At 39.6% G+C, this 17822-nt stretch overlaps 1 protein-coding gene across 3 annotated transcripts; it reads right to left on the reverse strand.

Moving 5' to 3' along the window:
* Window positions 1–309: 309 nt before the first annotated feature.
* On the reverse strand, window positions 310–17292 carry LOC141905024 (FHF complex subunit HOOK-interacting protein 1B-like). 3 transcript variants are annotated; one of them, XM_074793732.1, is made up of 12 exons: window positions 17208–17292; window positions 13785–14681; window positions 13104–13262; window positions 12512–12598; window positions 12108–12155; window positions 10704–10871; window positions 10155–10234; window positions 9903–10037; window positions 4036–5054; window positions 3265–3443; window positions 1889–2126; window positions 310–1532 (listed from the first exon to the last, which is right to left on the reverse strand). In XM_074793732.1, exons 2-12 carry the CDS (start codon window positions 14610–14612, stop codon window positions 1249–1251), a joined length of 3225 nt encoding a protein of 1074 aa, XP_074649833.1. In that variant the 5' UTR covers window positions 14613–14681; window positions 17208–17292; the 3' UTR covers window positions 310–1248. The 3 variants fall into 3 exon arrangements, with proteins under 3 accessions (XP_074649833.1, XP_074649832.1, XP_074649834.1); XM_074793731.1 differs by having other exon boundaries at window positions 9903–10070; XM_074793733.1 differs by lacking the exon at window positions 12108–12155 and having other exon boundaries at window positions 9903–10070.
* Window positions 17293–17822: the final 530 nt, after the last annotated feature.

A 17822-nucleotide genomic window follows, 5' to 3' on the forward strand; every position in this document is an offset into this window, starting at 1 on the left:
CTAACTCGGGTCAAATAAGATCTGACCTAATCGTTGAGTGTTAAGGACTTGGCAACCAGTCGCCGCTTTTTCAGTCGGGGAACATGAGTGTACTTACGACTGTTGAAACTGATCGCAGACCAGTCGTAAGCCGATCGGACATGTTATATTTCTTACTACGATCGGTATGGATCTTATGTGACGGATCTTATGTGACCTGAGTGTACTTACAACCATTTGTAGCCAAAGAACAACGACGTACAAATCACACGACTTAGGCATTCGGTTCAAAATGATCGTGGATCTCAGGTGACCTTAGAATAGCTAAGATGTAACAAACGAGTCGTGGCTGAATCTGTGACTCGACCTCGCGATGTGACATGAGTTCTTAAGACTGAATTGCAGACAATCTGAATCAGATCCAATCTTAGTGCGACCTGAGTATGGTGGTATAGTCCATATACTTGTTTTGCAAAAGTAAGTGAGGATATTAGAATTTTTGAAAATGTATTTAATGAGATATGAGGGCGTTTTCTATTAAATAGCTGGTAGTGTAAATGTAGATGTATATATGTTATACTTGGAGCAGGAATGACGATGGGACACAAAAATGAGATATTTTCATAAGACTCTCGGTCAAAAAAAGTTAGAAATATAAAATTTGGACCATTTATTATAATGTTAGTGAAGTTTGTTTAAGAGTTAAAACAATTGTTATTTTCTCTAAATACCGGGTAATCAATAGAGAATAATATAATATTGAGCACACCTATTTATTATACGTCAATTTGTGTAAGTCTTCGATTACAAACTCTGTTCATTATTAAAACAATAAATAAAATAATGTCCCCCAATACCGACATTCGATTTTAAGAATAGCACATTTTTTTCTCCTAAATAACTTTCTAAAATATATCAGAGATATCATCGTTGATTTTCAAGCCTCTCAACTGCGATAATAAATAAAATCTTACCAAATGAATAACAAGAATATAATGTGAACATCTATCTGATTTAAACTCTTTTAATACGTAATACAGATATTCTTCTTATACGAAGTATCATCTTTTGGACAGCAGAGTTCTTCATATTTTTAGGCTATGTACTAGCGTTGCTTTGAGCAACGGGCTGCAGACGTGTTTACTAATCGCGCACTCCGAAAGCGATTTCCGAGTGATATCCGTACGTTGCAATTATAATTCCCAGATAAAATTTTGCAAATTTCCAGTTCGAAAAGCGTGCGGCGCATCTTCATCCGGGGGAGGGATGCTAGGTGCTGTCGTAGCCATCGTCGACTCCGCTAAGCACGGCGTGTTCTTGCGAAATAGCCGCGAGCTCTTTGAGAAACTCTTCAAGAACGATGGCCGCGTAAACGGAGTTTTTCACCTTGATCGACTCGGCCGGGTCTGGTTGAATAGGCTGGATTATCGGTCGACTGTTTATGTAGCGGTATCCGCCGTGCAGCAGTTTCTCCAATCGTTGACCTTTCCTATCTTTATCCGGCTGCGGAGAGCGTCGAAAGAAATCGCTGAAACTCGTCCGTCTTTTCTCGGCTGAAAATAACAACATTTATAAATAAATTTGACAATTTTTCAACATTTGAAAGCAGAATAGACCAGGGTGGCCACTTTCCGCCTTTTTACAAATTCCCCGAGTTTTCCCTAATTTTTCCATGTTATAACAGAAAATTCGAGGTATTTTTCTAGGTTTAAAATGTTACTATTTATTCTATTTATTGAATTACTAGCGATAAAGAAATGCATGGTCAATAACATATCAAAATTCCCTGAATTCTCCAGGTATTGTGCAAAATTTGTCATCATCCCCGAGTTTCCCTGATTTTTTCCAAGATTTTTCTGATTCCCTGAGCTTTCCAGGTCAGTGGCCACCCTGTAGACCCTACTAGTACCTTGTTTGATCTCCGGAATAGCCGATATAGTTCGTATTCTTGCGTTGACACCACCGGCGGAGGTGCCAGCTCCGGTGCTCGGTATGAACATACTATCGCCTCGAGCCTTAGAAACGTCCTGCACTCCCTGCATGCTATCCCGCCACGCCAGAAATCGTCGCGCTTTCAATAGCAAACTCTCAAAATTATCCACCGTATACGAATAGCAGTCGATCTTGTGTTTTACCGAACCGAGAACCTGCGAAACACGTCGGAAAAATGCACATTCATTATTCTTTTTTAAACACTACGAATTGATTAATAACATATCGATGTCGCCCAATTTTGATACATCTAAAGTATAAAATGTGATGTTTTACACTAAAGCCCACGGTTTCAGTGCCTTAATTTTCTATGTACAGCCTTTCGGCTCGCACTGTATCCCTTGGAACCTACATCATGTATTTATGAAGAAAAAAAAATAATAGCATCGATTATCAATTATATTGTATGTACGGTTTTCGAAAAATAAATATCTATCTATCTATCTAGGCCTTGTTACACATTTCAGGTGCGGAATTAGATGTTAGCAACGTAGGCAGACGCCAGTGTCACGAAAACTTTGGGTGCTTGGATCCCTACCGGACACAGCCTCCATTGGTCGATGTCGCCCAATTTTGATACATCTAAAGTATAAAACCAGGGGCCAGTTGCTCAAAATTTGGTTAGAGTTAACCAGTGGATAGTTGATATGGTGACAATTGAAATTTTTACTATGGTATTTAACAGCCGGTTATCTTTAACCAACTTTTGAGCAACTGGCCCCTGGACCCAGTTCCACAGTTGTGAGTTAGAGTTAACTCTGAGTTAAAGTTAGTTCATTTTCAATGAGTTAACTCAGAGTCAAATCTTAACTCACAACTGTGGAACTGGACCCTGATGATTACAGTGAAGCCTTGTTACAGATTTCAGGTGTGGAATCAGATGTTAGCAGTGAAGGCAGACGCCAGTGTCACGAAAACTTTGGGTGCTTGGATCCCTACTGGACACAGCCTCCATTGGCTTTCCAAGCATCCAGCCGCGTATGTATGTAATCTATATATCATTTATACTGCGTATGTACATGGCGAAATAAATATTATATTATAAATTATTTTATCATTGCTAGGATATTGAACCAAAGAACAAATTTTCATGGATTATGCTCTTTTCTATATGTTGTGCTACCCTCAACAGTGGTCCCTGGATCCACCCCTGTATTCTCTAGTCCCATGAAGTTCCGCAGTTGTGAGATGAGTTAAAATCACATGTACAAGCAGTTCATTTCAAATCACGACCCAAAACTGCGATACAGACAGATCTGTTGAACGATAATCAAATTGTTGCGAATGACTTACCTGGATCAACGACTTAATCTGCGGCTGAAACACGAGGTTAGGATTGATGAGGAACGATTTGAGTAGAGGTTGAGGGTAGTAGGCGAGTCGTGCGATCACCCCGGTCAGCAGTAGGTTCACATAAAACGTGTTCTGCATTAGGCTTTCGAACTTCTGTAAAATTACTGTTAAAAACGGTCCTACAAAAACGGATAATTCAAAGAAGTTAACATCACGATACATATAATCTTTGTTTTAAATTAAGCCCATCACGTGATATTCAAACTCTTAAGATTAAAGTTCGGATCTTTTCAGACTATAAGAAATATCTGAAGTCACATTTCAACGAATATCCAAGTCAAACAGAACCCAAGTTGAATAGAACCAACTTCAACTTGAGTAGAATATTCGGTACGTATATACATCACTATATCTGATTTGCTTTCCCCCGACTATTCCCTGAAGTGCACGTTGTTTTCCCTGACTTGTTTTGCTAAGAATTCGATCAATTAACACAGTCAAATACACGAAACATGGACTTAAACTGTCTCAACAAATTTCCCTGATTTCTAGCTTTTTTTCTACAAAATTCCCTGACTTTACCCTGGTAAGTGGCCACCCTGCATATGTTTGAGGTGCCTTACTGTCTGAACTAATTTCCCTGATTTCTAATTTTTTTCCACAAAATTCCCTGACTTTACCCTGGTAATTGGCCACCCTGTAAATGTTTAAGGTGCCTTTCTATATTCAATCTACTTCACCGTCCACATATCATAAGAATTCATTAATTACCTATATTAGGCGGCCCTAAATCATCACTTTTCGCATCTTGTTGTTTGCCAGCGTATGTCGGTTGCGCGGCGGATCGCTGATTCACGTCGGCGTTATCTTGCACGGCGGGACTACCTTCTCGAGACACGGACAGCTCCTGCGTCGGTATCGCCTGCAGCGTTTCCGACGCGCTCGCGTTCGACTCGAACTCTGACAAGTTCACGTCGGACGGCATCGACTCCGACAACACGCTGTCCGTACGCAGACGCAGACTCAGTTCCGACACGTCCGAGTACGTGCGGTATCGATAATCGTAATCGCCCGCTTGTTGACTCGCCGCGCTGCCCGAACGATGCCGGTCGGGGTCAACGAATTTGAAACCTTTGATCAGCACGTCGATTTCGCGAATGCTCTCTTCGATGGTCATCTTTTCGCCGTCGTCGTCGTCGGGGGTTTTAACTTTACGCAAACTGTGTAGGAAGACGTTTAGATCGGCGTGGTCGCCGTCGTCCTGAGAACGATCCATGTCGGACGTTCCGGAATCTTGCGATTCGACGTCATCGCCGGCTGCGGCTGCTGCGGCGACGACTCGTCCGTTCGGTTCTCCGCTAGCTCCACCCGGAACCGCGTCGAAACTCGCCGAGCTCGGCTTACGCGGCGACATATCGACGATGCTATTCTTACGCGAATCGCCTTTCGTTTGTCCGTGCGATTTGATTTTCAAACTTTCCATCCCAGACGTCAGAGAATCGATCGTCAACTGCGTCGAGGAACGCTTTTTACCGGGATTCGCGGCGTCCCGGTCGACGATCGCGGCTTCTTCCTCCGTTGTCGTTTTATCGCCCGATTTACGAATCAGGCTATCGGCGGCTGGGCGTTCGCCGTCGTACGGCTGCGACCAGCATAAACACGATTTGGCACACGCGTGAATATTCGCTTTCGACTCTTTCAGGTAATCGATGTACGACGTTTCGTAGTGATCGAGGCGACTACCGTAACTTCCCGGCGGAAACGACATCGACGGATCTGGACAAGCCGCCCTAAAATGATCGTCGAAAAAACAGAAGATTTTATCAGACATCCACGACGATCATCATTTAGTTTCAGTCAAACCTGCTTTATTCGAACCGGTTTAATTCGGACTTTGATCTAATCTGGATTCATGTACAGTAAGCCTACACAATGCATGTTAACCCTTTCAGTGCTGACTGATTTATACCCGAAAATGCTGGAGGTTATTTGAAAATTTAAAAAGATTTCACTCCACTGCGCGTCTATACGGCATGGTGCATCATTAGTTATTAATATCTAACTATATTTGACAGGTACTACCATCTTTCAAAAGAGATAAATATCAATGACTTCCAACATCAATACAGCGCCATACAGTGAACTAGCATTGTCCATCACTGATTCATACACCGCACTGCGGTGTAGATGCGCTGAAAGGGTTGAACATGATGTTTTATTCGGATTTTTCATAAAGAACCAAAATTCATCGATCCCGAATGATCCAAATTAAACAGGTTTTACTGCAATTTCAATGAGGTTAATAAGTTTGTTTTCTTTTTTTCATTATCAAAATTCAGAATTTTCACAGCTCGGATTTAGATGACTTCCATATCAGTCAGTCGTCTTGGCTGGAAGAATGTCTACGCAGAGACTAAAGATTTCAAGCTTGAACGAAGGATTAATTGTGGTGTAGTATTAGTGCAGAATAATTATCTAACAAACGTACTTGAATATCATAATTAACGCATTGAATGTGCTTACGAAGATGTACATGTAGCATTAGGATTTTTGTGCCTGGGCTCAATTCCATCCGTGCGACAGGAGCAACTGTAAGCTTAAGACCTTTCATCTCAGTCTGATTACCTACAGACGATACAGGGCCGGATCCAGAGGCCAATTTTGAAGGACTCGTCACGTCCCATAAGGGCACTGCGATGTCCAAAAAGGCAATAGTAGGTTAGAGGGGCTAATTTTGAAGAACAAGTTACGCCCCAAAATGGTACTTTGATGTCCAAAAAGCCTGCCGCACTGCAAATGCACCAATTATCGTCATTGCCAAAATGAAAAAGGGCATTGAATTGAAATTTGATGGACAGGCTCATAAAGCCCCCCTGGATCCGCCCCGCAATATTTCACATCACCCTTATAGAAACCAAAGCAAAATCCTATTTGGAATCGGGCCCAGATCCATATTCACTATACATAATGCACATGTGCGTTTCAAAATTATTACGTTGAAAATGGACGATACTTTCAACGCAATAGCTGAACTATCTACAGGATAATATTTAATACTTCCGTGCTCTGGAATAAACGAACATAAATGTCTGAAAATAACGTATATATGAGAACCAGGGCAGCTGCGTCTACGTCTCTGATCCCTGATAACTAACGAAAGAAATGAAAGAAAGATTATCTACGATAGAAAACTATGAAGAATGCTTTTCTGAATAGAAAATGACTGAAATTATTATGGTATATGTAGTCACACCATGCACAGTTCAGTTACTTCAGTTTAGCAATTGATGATTTTAGTTGCAACACACCGCATAAAAAAATATGCTACTAGAAAGCTGATCATTCCTTATTTTATCAACATGAAGGCAGATTTTTCAGTATTTGTTAACAATTAATTTAACCCTTTCAGTGCATCTACACCATAATGCGGAGTATAAATCAGTGATGACTTTGCTAGTACACCGCATCATGGTGTATTGATGTTATTAATGACTAGTTTTTATCTCTATTGAAAGATGGCAGCACCTGTCGAACATAATCGAATATTAGTAACTAACAATACGCCGCACCATGACGATCTTTGCTGCAAATTTTCGAATTGTCTTCAGCACTTTCAGGTATTAATCAGTCAGTACTGAAAGGATTAAAGAACTGTTGAGCCAGGTTTCATTGAAAGATACGCCAAGAACTTATGGACTTCAATTTCTTTTTGGTTATGACCTAAATCCCTCATGAATTTCATAAATAGAAGCCAATTCGCCTTTTACTTCAGTAAGAATGAATGTTTTCATCTATGAAACAGCCTAAAATCTGAAACATACGTATTGTTAGTACGGCATGAAGCAACTGCTGGTTAAACCTTAGACATACTAATAGTGAGTTGTAGCTCGGTATGTCTACGGTTAGAATAAGAGGTGCTGTCCCGATCTGTGCATGCCGAGAATCAGAATATTTACAAACACATACTGCGGCGGTGGCGGGGATATTGGACGTCTGCTACTTTCTACTCGAGTCAGCTCGCGTAAGGACCCCAATAAACTGACTAGTCCAGACGTGATTCGTCCTCGAGTTCGCGAAGTCGTCGGCGCCGGTTTTCGAGAAGAGCTTTGCTTCCGACTGCAATGCAATTAATGACAATCGGAGATAAGCAGAGGAGATTTCAGCGAGCGAGAGAGAGAGCGTCCGGTAGGTTTCTAGAACTCTGTCCGACGAACAGGGTCATCATTACGAGTTCGCCAAGCACAGGAGGGCAGCAAGATATCGACCTATTCCATTGATAAGCTGTTTGAAAAATATCCGAAGCATAGACTACAGGGAAACCAAGCTTTCAAATAACACGTTCACCGCCGCCATGTTTAACAGGTTATCTCGTCATTGGCAATAGAGCTAGTTCATAATCAGCCGGCATTCAAAATTGACTAACCAAAATTACCAGAATGAAGCTGAATTTGTTCCCATTGCCGGCCAATTAGGAACTCTATCATTCCGATTGCCATAGTGCATATATCGTAGTGAATATGACCTACGAGATAACTCATAGTGGCACTGGGCCCAGTTTCCCATAAAGGATTAAGGCCTAAATCGCTTTAAGATAAGCCAAATTAATGAAGAAATTAAATCGATTTAAGAGTTGAACCTTTTTGTTAAACTGGGCCCTGGTGACAGTACTGGGAGTACGAGATATCTCATAGTCGGCAGCAAATGTGTTAAAGGAACCACGACTATAAAATGCATTAAGAATTTGTCTTGAAATTGAGTCTCGGCCTCTTTTTTAAGGGTTGAATAAAACTACACGGATCTACAACCATAGGTGCAGGTGTGATTTTTTACATTTAATACAACATTTCGTTACATTCGTTCGCTCGAACATGTTATATCCAAAAACCAACGAAGAAATTGAGGAATTACTGTAAACCGCTAATGTTAGCTTTCACTTATTGGAAAGTGATAATACCAATGTATTACCAACGAAATCATATACAACCTTTCCCCAAGACATGTGCACGCATCATCACGGATAGAAACAAAAGATGAATCGAAAATGCCGAAAGTTTCTTTTAAGTTTTTCGAATTTTTGTCTAGCGCGTACAGACCGTCAGATTTGTAGAAAATCATCTTTCGTTTCTAAATCCGAAACGAGCGAAAGTGCGAATTAGTCTAGTCTAATATATGTACGATGTTAAACGCAAAGCCTTACCCTAGTCTCATATCACAATCATGTGACTGAGATCTTGTACAAGCGGGCGACAGGTCACTCAAGCATCGTGTGTGGTCACTGATCGATAACACATAATAATTAAAACGTCTATTATCATTAATAATCATTAATAATCATTAATAATCAACGGTGTGTTCATTGCGAAATGCATTATGTCTGCTACGTAATCACAATTTGAATTAGGGTCCCTAGAGTTTTAGAGAAAATTTTAAATTTCGAGGAAGCGTCTGCATCACTTGCGTATCCCAAATACAGTAGACTCCTCCTAAATCGGTACTGTTTAGCTAAGTAAAAATTCGGAGGTTTTGTAAGCAGATTTTTATCCACAACCTAAACTCCATTTCTAATTGGGTAAAAAAAATCCTGGTCCCAGCTGTACCGATTTCGGAGTAGTCTACTGTAGGCCTACAATTACAAACTAGACACAAATATCTAATTGCTCATTTCACAAAATTGAAGAAATTTTGCTCACATTATAGGAGTTTCAAGCACCTTTAAAAACATTTTTCATTTTGAAGGAGTTTTCTAAGGAATCAGTAAGTCCTAGGGACCCTGTGAATTTACCGGTAGCAGGTGGCGCGAGTATATAGCGATTGCTGAATTGACTAAGGACGGCAAGAACATTTTAAGACATAATTTTTGTTTGCAAGTAAGGATTCATTCAAGTGCAGAAAGCCTACAGTTACATTGTATAGCGGCGATAGCAGTGCAACAAGTGGAATATTTACACAATTCCTGATTATCATTTACGGACATGCATAGATACTACTACATAATAACACGAAGATATACGAAGATTTAAAAGGGCCGTAGTTGATTGAATAATAAAATAGACTCTGCGAGTCTGATATTGTCACTGACATATATGCATGTTAGCCTCAAATATCGGAGATACCGTCTCAAACGCACAACGGAACTAGTCTTACAGCGATGAGCTTGATCAATTTGAACCAATTTTGATTCAAAGCTAATCCATTAGCACTCAAGCCGCCCGCATCTGCCCTGCCTATTTCTTAATCCTCAAGCCACCTGAATCCAACCCGCCCTGACTCTTTTTCATCAGCCAAACAAAAACGGTTTAAGTGCGATTCGAACACAATAGCTTAGATAAACTAGACACAAAGACACCAAATTCCGGACGGCAGAAGGTCACAATTTTGGTGGCCCACCTCACCAAATCTTATATCAAATCAAAGCCCAGAGTGTTTACAAGAATATAACCAAACTTGTAATACATGAATGAAAATTAACTGAAAATTAGTTATTTTGTATCATGATTATTTTGGATTTACCCTTAGATTTTCTGACAAGTAATAGACACATACATATTGAAATGTCCCAGTGCTAATGGGTTAAGTCAAACTCATAACTGTGGAATTGGTAACTGACTGATTTTGTACGATGTTACGAATTACGATACCTTTGTAGTTCAGGCGTGCTCGGAGCATTTTGCGGACTATCGTTCCAATCAGGTACGCAGCACGTCGGCGTCAACGACAAGAACTTTTCAGCAGCTTTACCGTACAAATCGACTCCTTTCAACGACCGACGCTGACTGACCATGACGTGCGTGCACGGAATCAGATACCTGAATTTAACACGCAAATTCTTTCTAATTTATTTATCATGATATATTTCTATCAACGTTCGCGGAGTATTTCATTCTTTTTACCTGAATATCAGTTGGTACATGACCTCTTCGCAGTTCAGGTCGACCAACGTTTTGAAAAATGCCAACGAAACCATGCATAACTGGAAAATAAAATAATCACTGGGTCATTAGCTAGTAAGTATTATTTTCCCAATTTTATCCACATGAAAAAAAGTTGAAAATTCGACAGTCCCTACATTAAGACATTTAATGATATGGTAGTTGAATTGATGTGGAGAATCATTGAAATACTGACTTTATCCGGGGTTCAGACAGTGGCTGATGTTTTGTCTGTAGCCCCATTATTATGAAAAATACAACCATTGAGATGGCTGAGGAATTTTGAAAATAGATCAATGCATAACCTTCATTTTTTCTCAGTCCTCCAAAAATTCAAAAGATTGTTTGAATAACAAAAAGGATTTTCATTTTTTTTCTGTTCCCTTCCATTTTAATAAAAAATTTTCTATTTTCAACTTTCCCTCCACCCTCTCATTTTCTCATCAAAAAAGGTCCACGATACTCCAAGTAAACAGAAAAGAAGGCTGTAATCGAGCAGATTAGCCTTACGCGAGTATTGCTGTTAATCCTAGTGACGAGTGAATCCAGTATAACGATTTCGTCGTGTTTTCCCGTCAGTATAAACCGTAGAAACGTTCTCATCAGAGCCGGCTCGGTGATCTGACGTACGAATAAATCCAAGTACGCAGTCGCGGCAATAATTTCTTCCATTGAATTCTGAAAGAAAAATTCATTTCGAAACTATTCGCATCGTAGGACGTTATGACATTTTGGTTTTCATAGACAAGTGAACATCTCATTTCAGCAAAAGAACAAAACCGACAGACACTAGCAGCCATCACACTGATTTGGCACGGGATTTGGCACAGGATTTGGCATGGATTAGACCCAGGTTTAATTTGGCCGTGCTTGATTTGGAAAGAGCGTTCACACAAAAATCACTCACTCAATACTAAACAATGCTTAAACAAAGCAAAGCGAGTCAGTTTCAGAACCAGTTGCAATTCACACGCAATCATTTGACCGTGCAAAAAGTTTGGCTCGGGTCGGGCCAAAATGGCATATGCGTGAACAATTTTTTTGTTGCGGGTCTAAATCGGCATGGGCCAAAAATGCTTGTGTGATTGCAGCTACTGACGGATGATTTAAACATTTCAACTGCAGCTAGTTTTTGAGTTGAAACATCGTAACCCTCTTGTGAGTTTTTCTTTGATTGTGGGTTTTACTCTATTCATAAGTTATGACATATACGTTTAAAGGGGTGGTACATCAAATAAAGGTGTACGTGTAGAGGTAATTTTCAAAAACTTGAAAACTAAACAGGCGTACCCCGAGGATTACACAAAAATGGAAACTAGTTAAGGTATAACATGCTACCGAATTGTGCAATTGTTAACTGAAGGATTACTGGTTAGCTAATACTAGAAATAAGAACAATATCCATGGGTTCACTCGGCTCGCAATATTTACACTAAAAGCTAATGTTTCGATCGACAAAAGATCGAGTTTCATTTTTGACAACATGGTTGTGCGATAACACGAAGCACCTGTACTACACATATAGGTTCATAGTAGAGATTAAAGCCATACATTTTCGATGCCTCTTGGTTGAAGCATATAACAAATTTTAGTTTGCGCCTCACCGTGTTCGAGGGATGGTCAATAAGTAAAGGGGACGAAGTGAAATTCCGTAACGAATTAGAAATTCAAAATTTTCAGCTGTTTTATAACAACCATGCTACGGCGAAGAACGTTTTAGTTTCGGAATTTCGCTTCATTATACCATTCACAGATTAGTGGTGCGTTCTAGTAAGAGTTTCCGAATAAAGTTAGTTAAACAAATAAAGGTCTTGTGTAACATATGAAAAAAGTGCCGCCGTCGGTCAAGTTTGGAACGGATGAAAAACGGAAAAACGCAAAGCCCGTTGAATGACGATGATGTTTTCTACGAACCCGAAATGCCGGCATATCGAACAGCGGAACGGGTATCCCACATAGATCCTGATAATCAATAGAGAATGCGAGATTTCAACGATTTAGAAATATCTTTAGAATATATCGAAATCGTTTTTTAGAGCCTGTTTTCGTTCATTTTCATCTGAAGTATTATATAGGGTACACAAATTATTAAGAGTCTAGACGTACGAGCAAAGCGTGCATAACAACAGACGCTACTGGTTAAACTAGCGAGTTAGATCTACAACAATTACGACTAGTTTTCAAATCATCGGGCCAATCTCCGATCAATATATTGATATCACAACAGTTAGATATTCACAATAGGATAGTAAGATCCGATATTTGGAGTTGTGAGTCCCATTATATTTGATATCGAAACTTCATGGCATAAGGCTTACCTGATGAAGTGCCGGTCCGAGAACAGGCACTAGAAATCCGTTGTAGATGAAATTTAATAGTTGATTACGCACTAACGGATGCGCCACCTGTAAAAAAAGTTTCGCTTCATTATTAGACGAAATATACCAGTAGGTAAAAGGTACTAAATTGATGCTACCAGATTTTAGTTTTTTCGGTCCAGTTAACTATCGATCAAGCTAGTCTAAGATGGGGATAAATGCCAAGAATTCAGAAAACGACTCCCAGATTTCTTTTCGGATTCGATTAAAATCTATCAATAATTTCTCATTTCTATGAATGATGAGTAAAAATCATGTTATACAGTAGACTCCGCTCTTTCGGGACCGTAAAAATGTGTCTTGACTGATATCATGAATGTTGTGATTTCATAAATAGTGTCACAAAAAATATTTCGATAAACATCCGAGTTGATCGGATCCGACTCGAGCAGAGTCTACTGTATATGGACCTTAAACATAAATCCGAGTTGTTGCGCCGACATGCACAGCATCTAGCGGGATAGCTGGTGGCACGGGTCCTTATTGATGACCGTCCCGCTTACTACGAGCTCCATAACAAACTTCCATTTACCTGTACGACAGCGTTACAGAATTCTAAAGAGTTGAGAAACATGACGAGATCGGGAATTTGCAGCCAATCTTCGCGGTTCAGTCGAGACCAGTCGTCGTTTTGAATGTCGAGTTTGCGCGGTAATGATGAATACAGACCGCTCAGACCAGTCGCTAATACCTACAATCATATAAATTAATATCCTAAACTAAATATCTCAACTGGGGTGAACTTCAGTTTTTCGTAGTTATTCGACTATTAGTGAACTAGGGGAAACCAAATGTCGGTTATAGTCCGAACTGCAGTCCAAAAGTAGCGAACCAACACTATTCAGGACAGTTACTGTAGTTCGGACATAGTTCCAAGATGGCCACCACTGTGATTTATGCATAAAGTAAAACTATAGTGCGTTCGATTATTAGTTCCAACCACTCTGATATCTTGTAATGGCATCCATTTACAATAAAATTAATGGTTCTTTCTCTAAGTCTTTAAGTTACACTAATCTTACTATTTCGGATACCAAAAGTACAAAATAAACCCTTAGTAAGCACTTTGTAAATTTTTTTGGCGAAAAGCAGGCACTTTTAAAAGGGGCTTTCTGAATTTCTTCAATAGTAAAGTAAGCGCTTAGGAGACTCGCTTTGAACCCTAGGCCTATTTGTTGATACATACAGAAATGAAATGAACTTTAAAACTTACGGGACAGAAATCCGAATTTTCCGCGATGTACATTCCGATATTTTCATTCTGCGACGAAAGCGCCATGATCAATAACAGCGCGTCGCGCGCCTGCTGCCCGATCGGGCCTTCCTTATGCACGTACGGTATCAACAGCGAAAACATGAAAAACCTCGCCGGGCCCTGCTCCGTACTGGCCGAAAAGAACAACTCCAACAGATTATGATTCTGCGTCAACGCGACGCACAGTTGATTCAACACAAGTATCAGGTGCGTTTCGATCGGCGTGTTCGGACAATCGGCGCAACTCGCCAACAAACTCAACAGCGGCCGAATCAACGGCTTGTGCACGATCAATGGCTGATTGCCCTGGTTGATGATCATTTCGTACAGTTTCAACAGTTCCAACTTGAGTCGTTGGTGAAACTCGGAGTTCTTGACGCACCACGAACAAACGCGTTCCATGATGTTCTCGCAAAGCAGGAACTGCAAAATCGGACCCTGCGAGCCGTTCGTGCTGCTTTTCTCTTCGACGAGCAGCAACAACATCTGATCGAGGTACCGCAACACGGCCTGCACGTCGTCGCCGGTCGCGCGTAGTTTGTTGTTATTTTGGCCGTTTGGCCGTTCGATGATGGCGACGATTTGCAGCCAATGACACTGAAACACCTCGAGCATCGTATCCGGATCCGTATCGCATCGTTGGCGCGTCGGCGAACCTTGTTTGACGCCGCCACCGCGTATCGGTGAGCCGTGTTTACCGGGCATTGTCTTCGTATCGCTTTTAATGCCGAAACTATTCATTAACGACCATCGTCTGCTCGCACTATTGCGGCGAAATATGCTCATCTAAAAACCCATCGCTTCGGATTATAGCTGATGAAGCATTGTTGATCTCTAGCTACCAGCTACAGCTACCTGAAAAACACAAAATTCATTAAAATGTGCAAAAATGAACTGTTGCATGTTTTTATGAGAAAACAAAACAAAAACAAACTACAGTAAACCTGGTCTGAGGTAAACAACGTCCAAGTTAAGGATAGGAAAATATGTTAGCAAGCCACAAGAATGATTTCATTTTTGTCTCCTGTAAGTCAAACGTCTGCGGTGGCTATGTCCGAGTAAGGCAAGGTTTGCAGTATAAAAGGACTACGGTGTGTAAAGGCATTACAGAAACTAGGCCTATCTTTGACTACTTCTCAGATATTAACTATCGTAACTGGTAGGGATAATTACCGGTACACTTGGGAATATTCCGAACCCGCAAAGAAGGAAGTAGTATTTAATGAAGGAAGTAGTATTTAATCAAGTCTCTACGCACTGACCCAATAAAACATGTAGCAGCCTAGACACAGCTAGTAGAATTAATCAACATTACATCATAGTACAATAGTACAGCGTTGTAAAATGAAATCATATTCAACAGCTACACAGCAGACTTGATAAATACGGTGTAATAAGCGATATAAAAGTTCAGACCAATTAAGCGTTTGAATGGTTGATAACTAAAATTGTGTTCAAATGCTTACACAGCGACTATGACAAATTACTTTTTTTTTCTACACCGCAATAACCATTGATATGAAATTTCAGACCAATTAAGCTATATGAAATATTTTCAATAACTGCCTAAGCTTCGAGTTACCGTTTTTGACTTGCTGATAAATGACTGGTTCACACGATGATATAAGCATTCAGAATAGCCTGACAGTATCAAGACCGAAGGAAATCAATTTTCAGATTTGATAATAACAAAATAAGTCTCAAGTACAAGTAGTTTATCGATGATTCGACCTCATCGCGGAACATCAAAATTAGTCAATTATCACTCGACCTAAATCAACAGTTTAGAAGGTAGACTTTCTAAAACAAAAACATGTTCTGAATAGGCCTAGGCCTACACTGTAGTTTCCATTTTCATACATTAAAACAGTGATAGTAATGGAGCTTGTGAAAAAATGTATGCTTTTATATAGGCATTTAGCCTATGTTAAGTCAAATGCAGTATTTGATGAATAGTATCTGGACTAATAGCTATTTTAGCGATCTAAAATTCATTTCTTTTTGAGGGCTCTCTGTTGCATGGGTGAGGAATGAGGGGTCATTACGATAGTTGTAGAAGCTAGTGAATATCATTAGAAAGTACCAAATTTATATTATTCAACCTAAATTGAGGTTAGCATCAATGTTTTCTACAATGCAGTATAATTGGTACACCAAAAAATGATCGGATGTGTACATTAAGCTATAAGATCTCTTGCTTTATAATTGGGAACAGTAACTTACAAGAGAAGTATAAAATTCCTGGTATTAATCGGGTCACCAGTCTATCTTTTCGACACAATATCTTTCATCATCGCTATAACTATCACTGATATCAGTAGAATTATAGATTATCTATTCAAAACTTAATCAAAATTGATAAATTCGAAATGGAGGTCGGTGTTTAGAACAGGGGAACCTGGGTTACTTTAAAAAAATTCAGGGGACCAGAAAATCTTTTCATTATAACCGGTAGTTCTGTATATAGCTGATCCTCATTTCAAATAACTTCAGATCTGATCAGAAAATCTGTTTGTCATAACCGATAGTTCTGTATAGGCCCTATAGCGCAACCTCGTTACAACTAACTTCAGATCTGATCAGAAAATCTGTTCGTTTATAACAGATAATTCGTTCGATCGAGTATGAAATTGGCAAAACTGTCTTATTTGGCACGAAAGGTTTGTTATAATTGATAAATCATTGTATCTGAGGTTCCACTGTAAATAAGCTCAGAATCCTGCGTCATTTACATTTTCAGGCGTGGATCATGTAATAACCTAATCCATTCGAGGGCTTGTAACAAAACTACAGCATCTGCATTTGAACTACTAAATTGTGGTTAGTTAATTTAACTGCCTAACCACACATCAGCTTCATCCAGACTCAGCAATGCCAGCAGGCTATTTTATTACAGGGAACCCCCTATAGTTATCGGGTACCCCCTTTTAAGATCCCCCTTAGTTACTACTACCCCCTACTACAATGAGTGATATTACGTACAAACTCATTGGTTGGTCTGATGGTGACATCATATAGGCCGGAACTACGAGAACAAGAAAAAGAACAAGGCGGGTGAGTGGTAGGCGGGTGGGTGTATCTGCCCTTCCTCTCCGAAACCAATTATTTAATTTATCAAATGAGAGAAAGTTAGCAATTCGATTCTAGAAAAACTCCCATCAACAGCAGCAGCACATCTAACGGAATATCTGTACAAAATCGAAACAGCTGGATTTTTAATAGGATTTATTGATTTTTATTGAAATCTAAATGTCAACTTCAGAATCACGATTAGTAATCCCGATCCATTCAGCGTAAGCCCGACACCAAAACTAAATCACAGTCGTTACGAAAGTGCGGTAGATTTTCGTGAAACCGTTGAACGGATACGAATATACTTACGACAAGACGATCAGTAGTATTTAGATTAAAATTACTTAATTTTCAATTCAATCAAATCAATTCGGGCCGCCATATTTGTGTCACGTGAACAAACAAAGTACTTGTTGACCCGGAAGCGAATAAATCAGATCAATTAATTTTATTAAATTTTTCAAAATGATTTTAAATCGATTTTAATTTTGATGTGACATTTTGAGAGAAAATCAAACGGGTCTGTGCAAAAATCCAGCAAATTCTATCCGATAATCGGGGAGTGTCAACTTAGGCTCTATTCTTTTTATTCGCATTGATTAAACAGCTAAATAATTCTAGTAATTACAGGGTATTCTGTTCTGTTCGAAATGACATTATGTAGCAGATTAGAATTATTCATTTTGTTGAATAGAGTTTGATATTTCTTAGATAAATAAAGTAAATTTAATTGAAATCGTACTCATCCGCGCACACTTGGTTTCGATAGTCTTTCCCGGCAAATGAATTATACCCGCTATAATATCTTAACCCTAATTTTGGCGTTTAAAGTCTATGAAAAAGCAATCTTATTGCATCTTGGAGCTTTTAAGTGAATAGAAGTGGAAACTATATTTCACATGTTGCGGATGTAGAACAACCACC

Source organism: Tubulanus polymorphus, chromosome 5 (assembly GCF_964204645.1).
Source record: "Tubulanus polymorphus chromosome 5, tnTubPoly1.2, whole genome shotgun sequence".
Classification (NCBI taxonomy): Eukaryota; Metazoa; Nemertea; class Palaeonemertea; order Tubulaniformes; family Tubulanidae; genus Tubulanus; species Tubulanus polymorphus.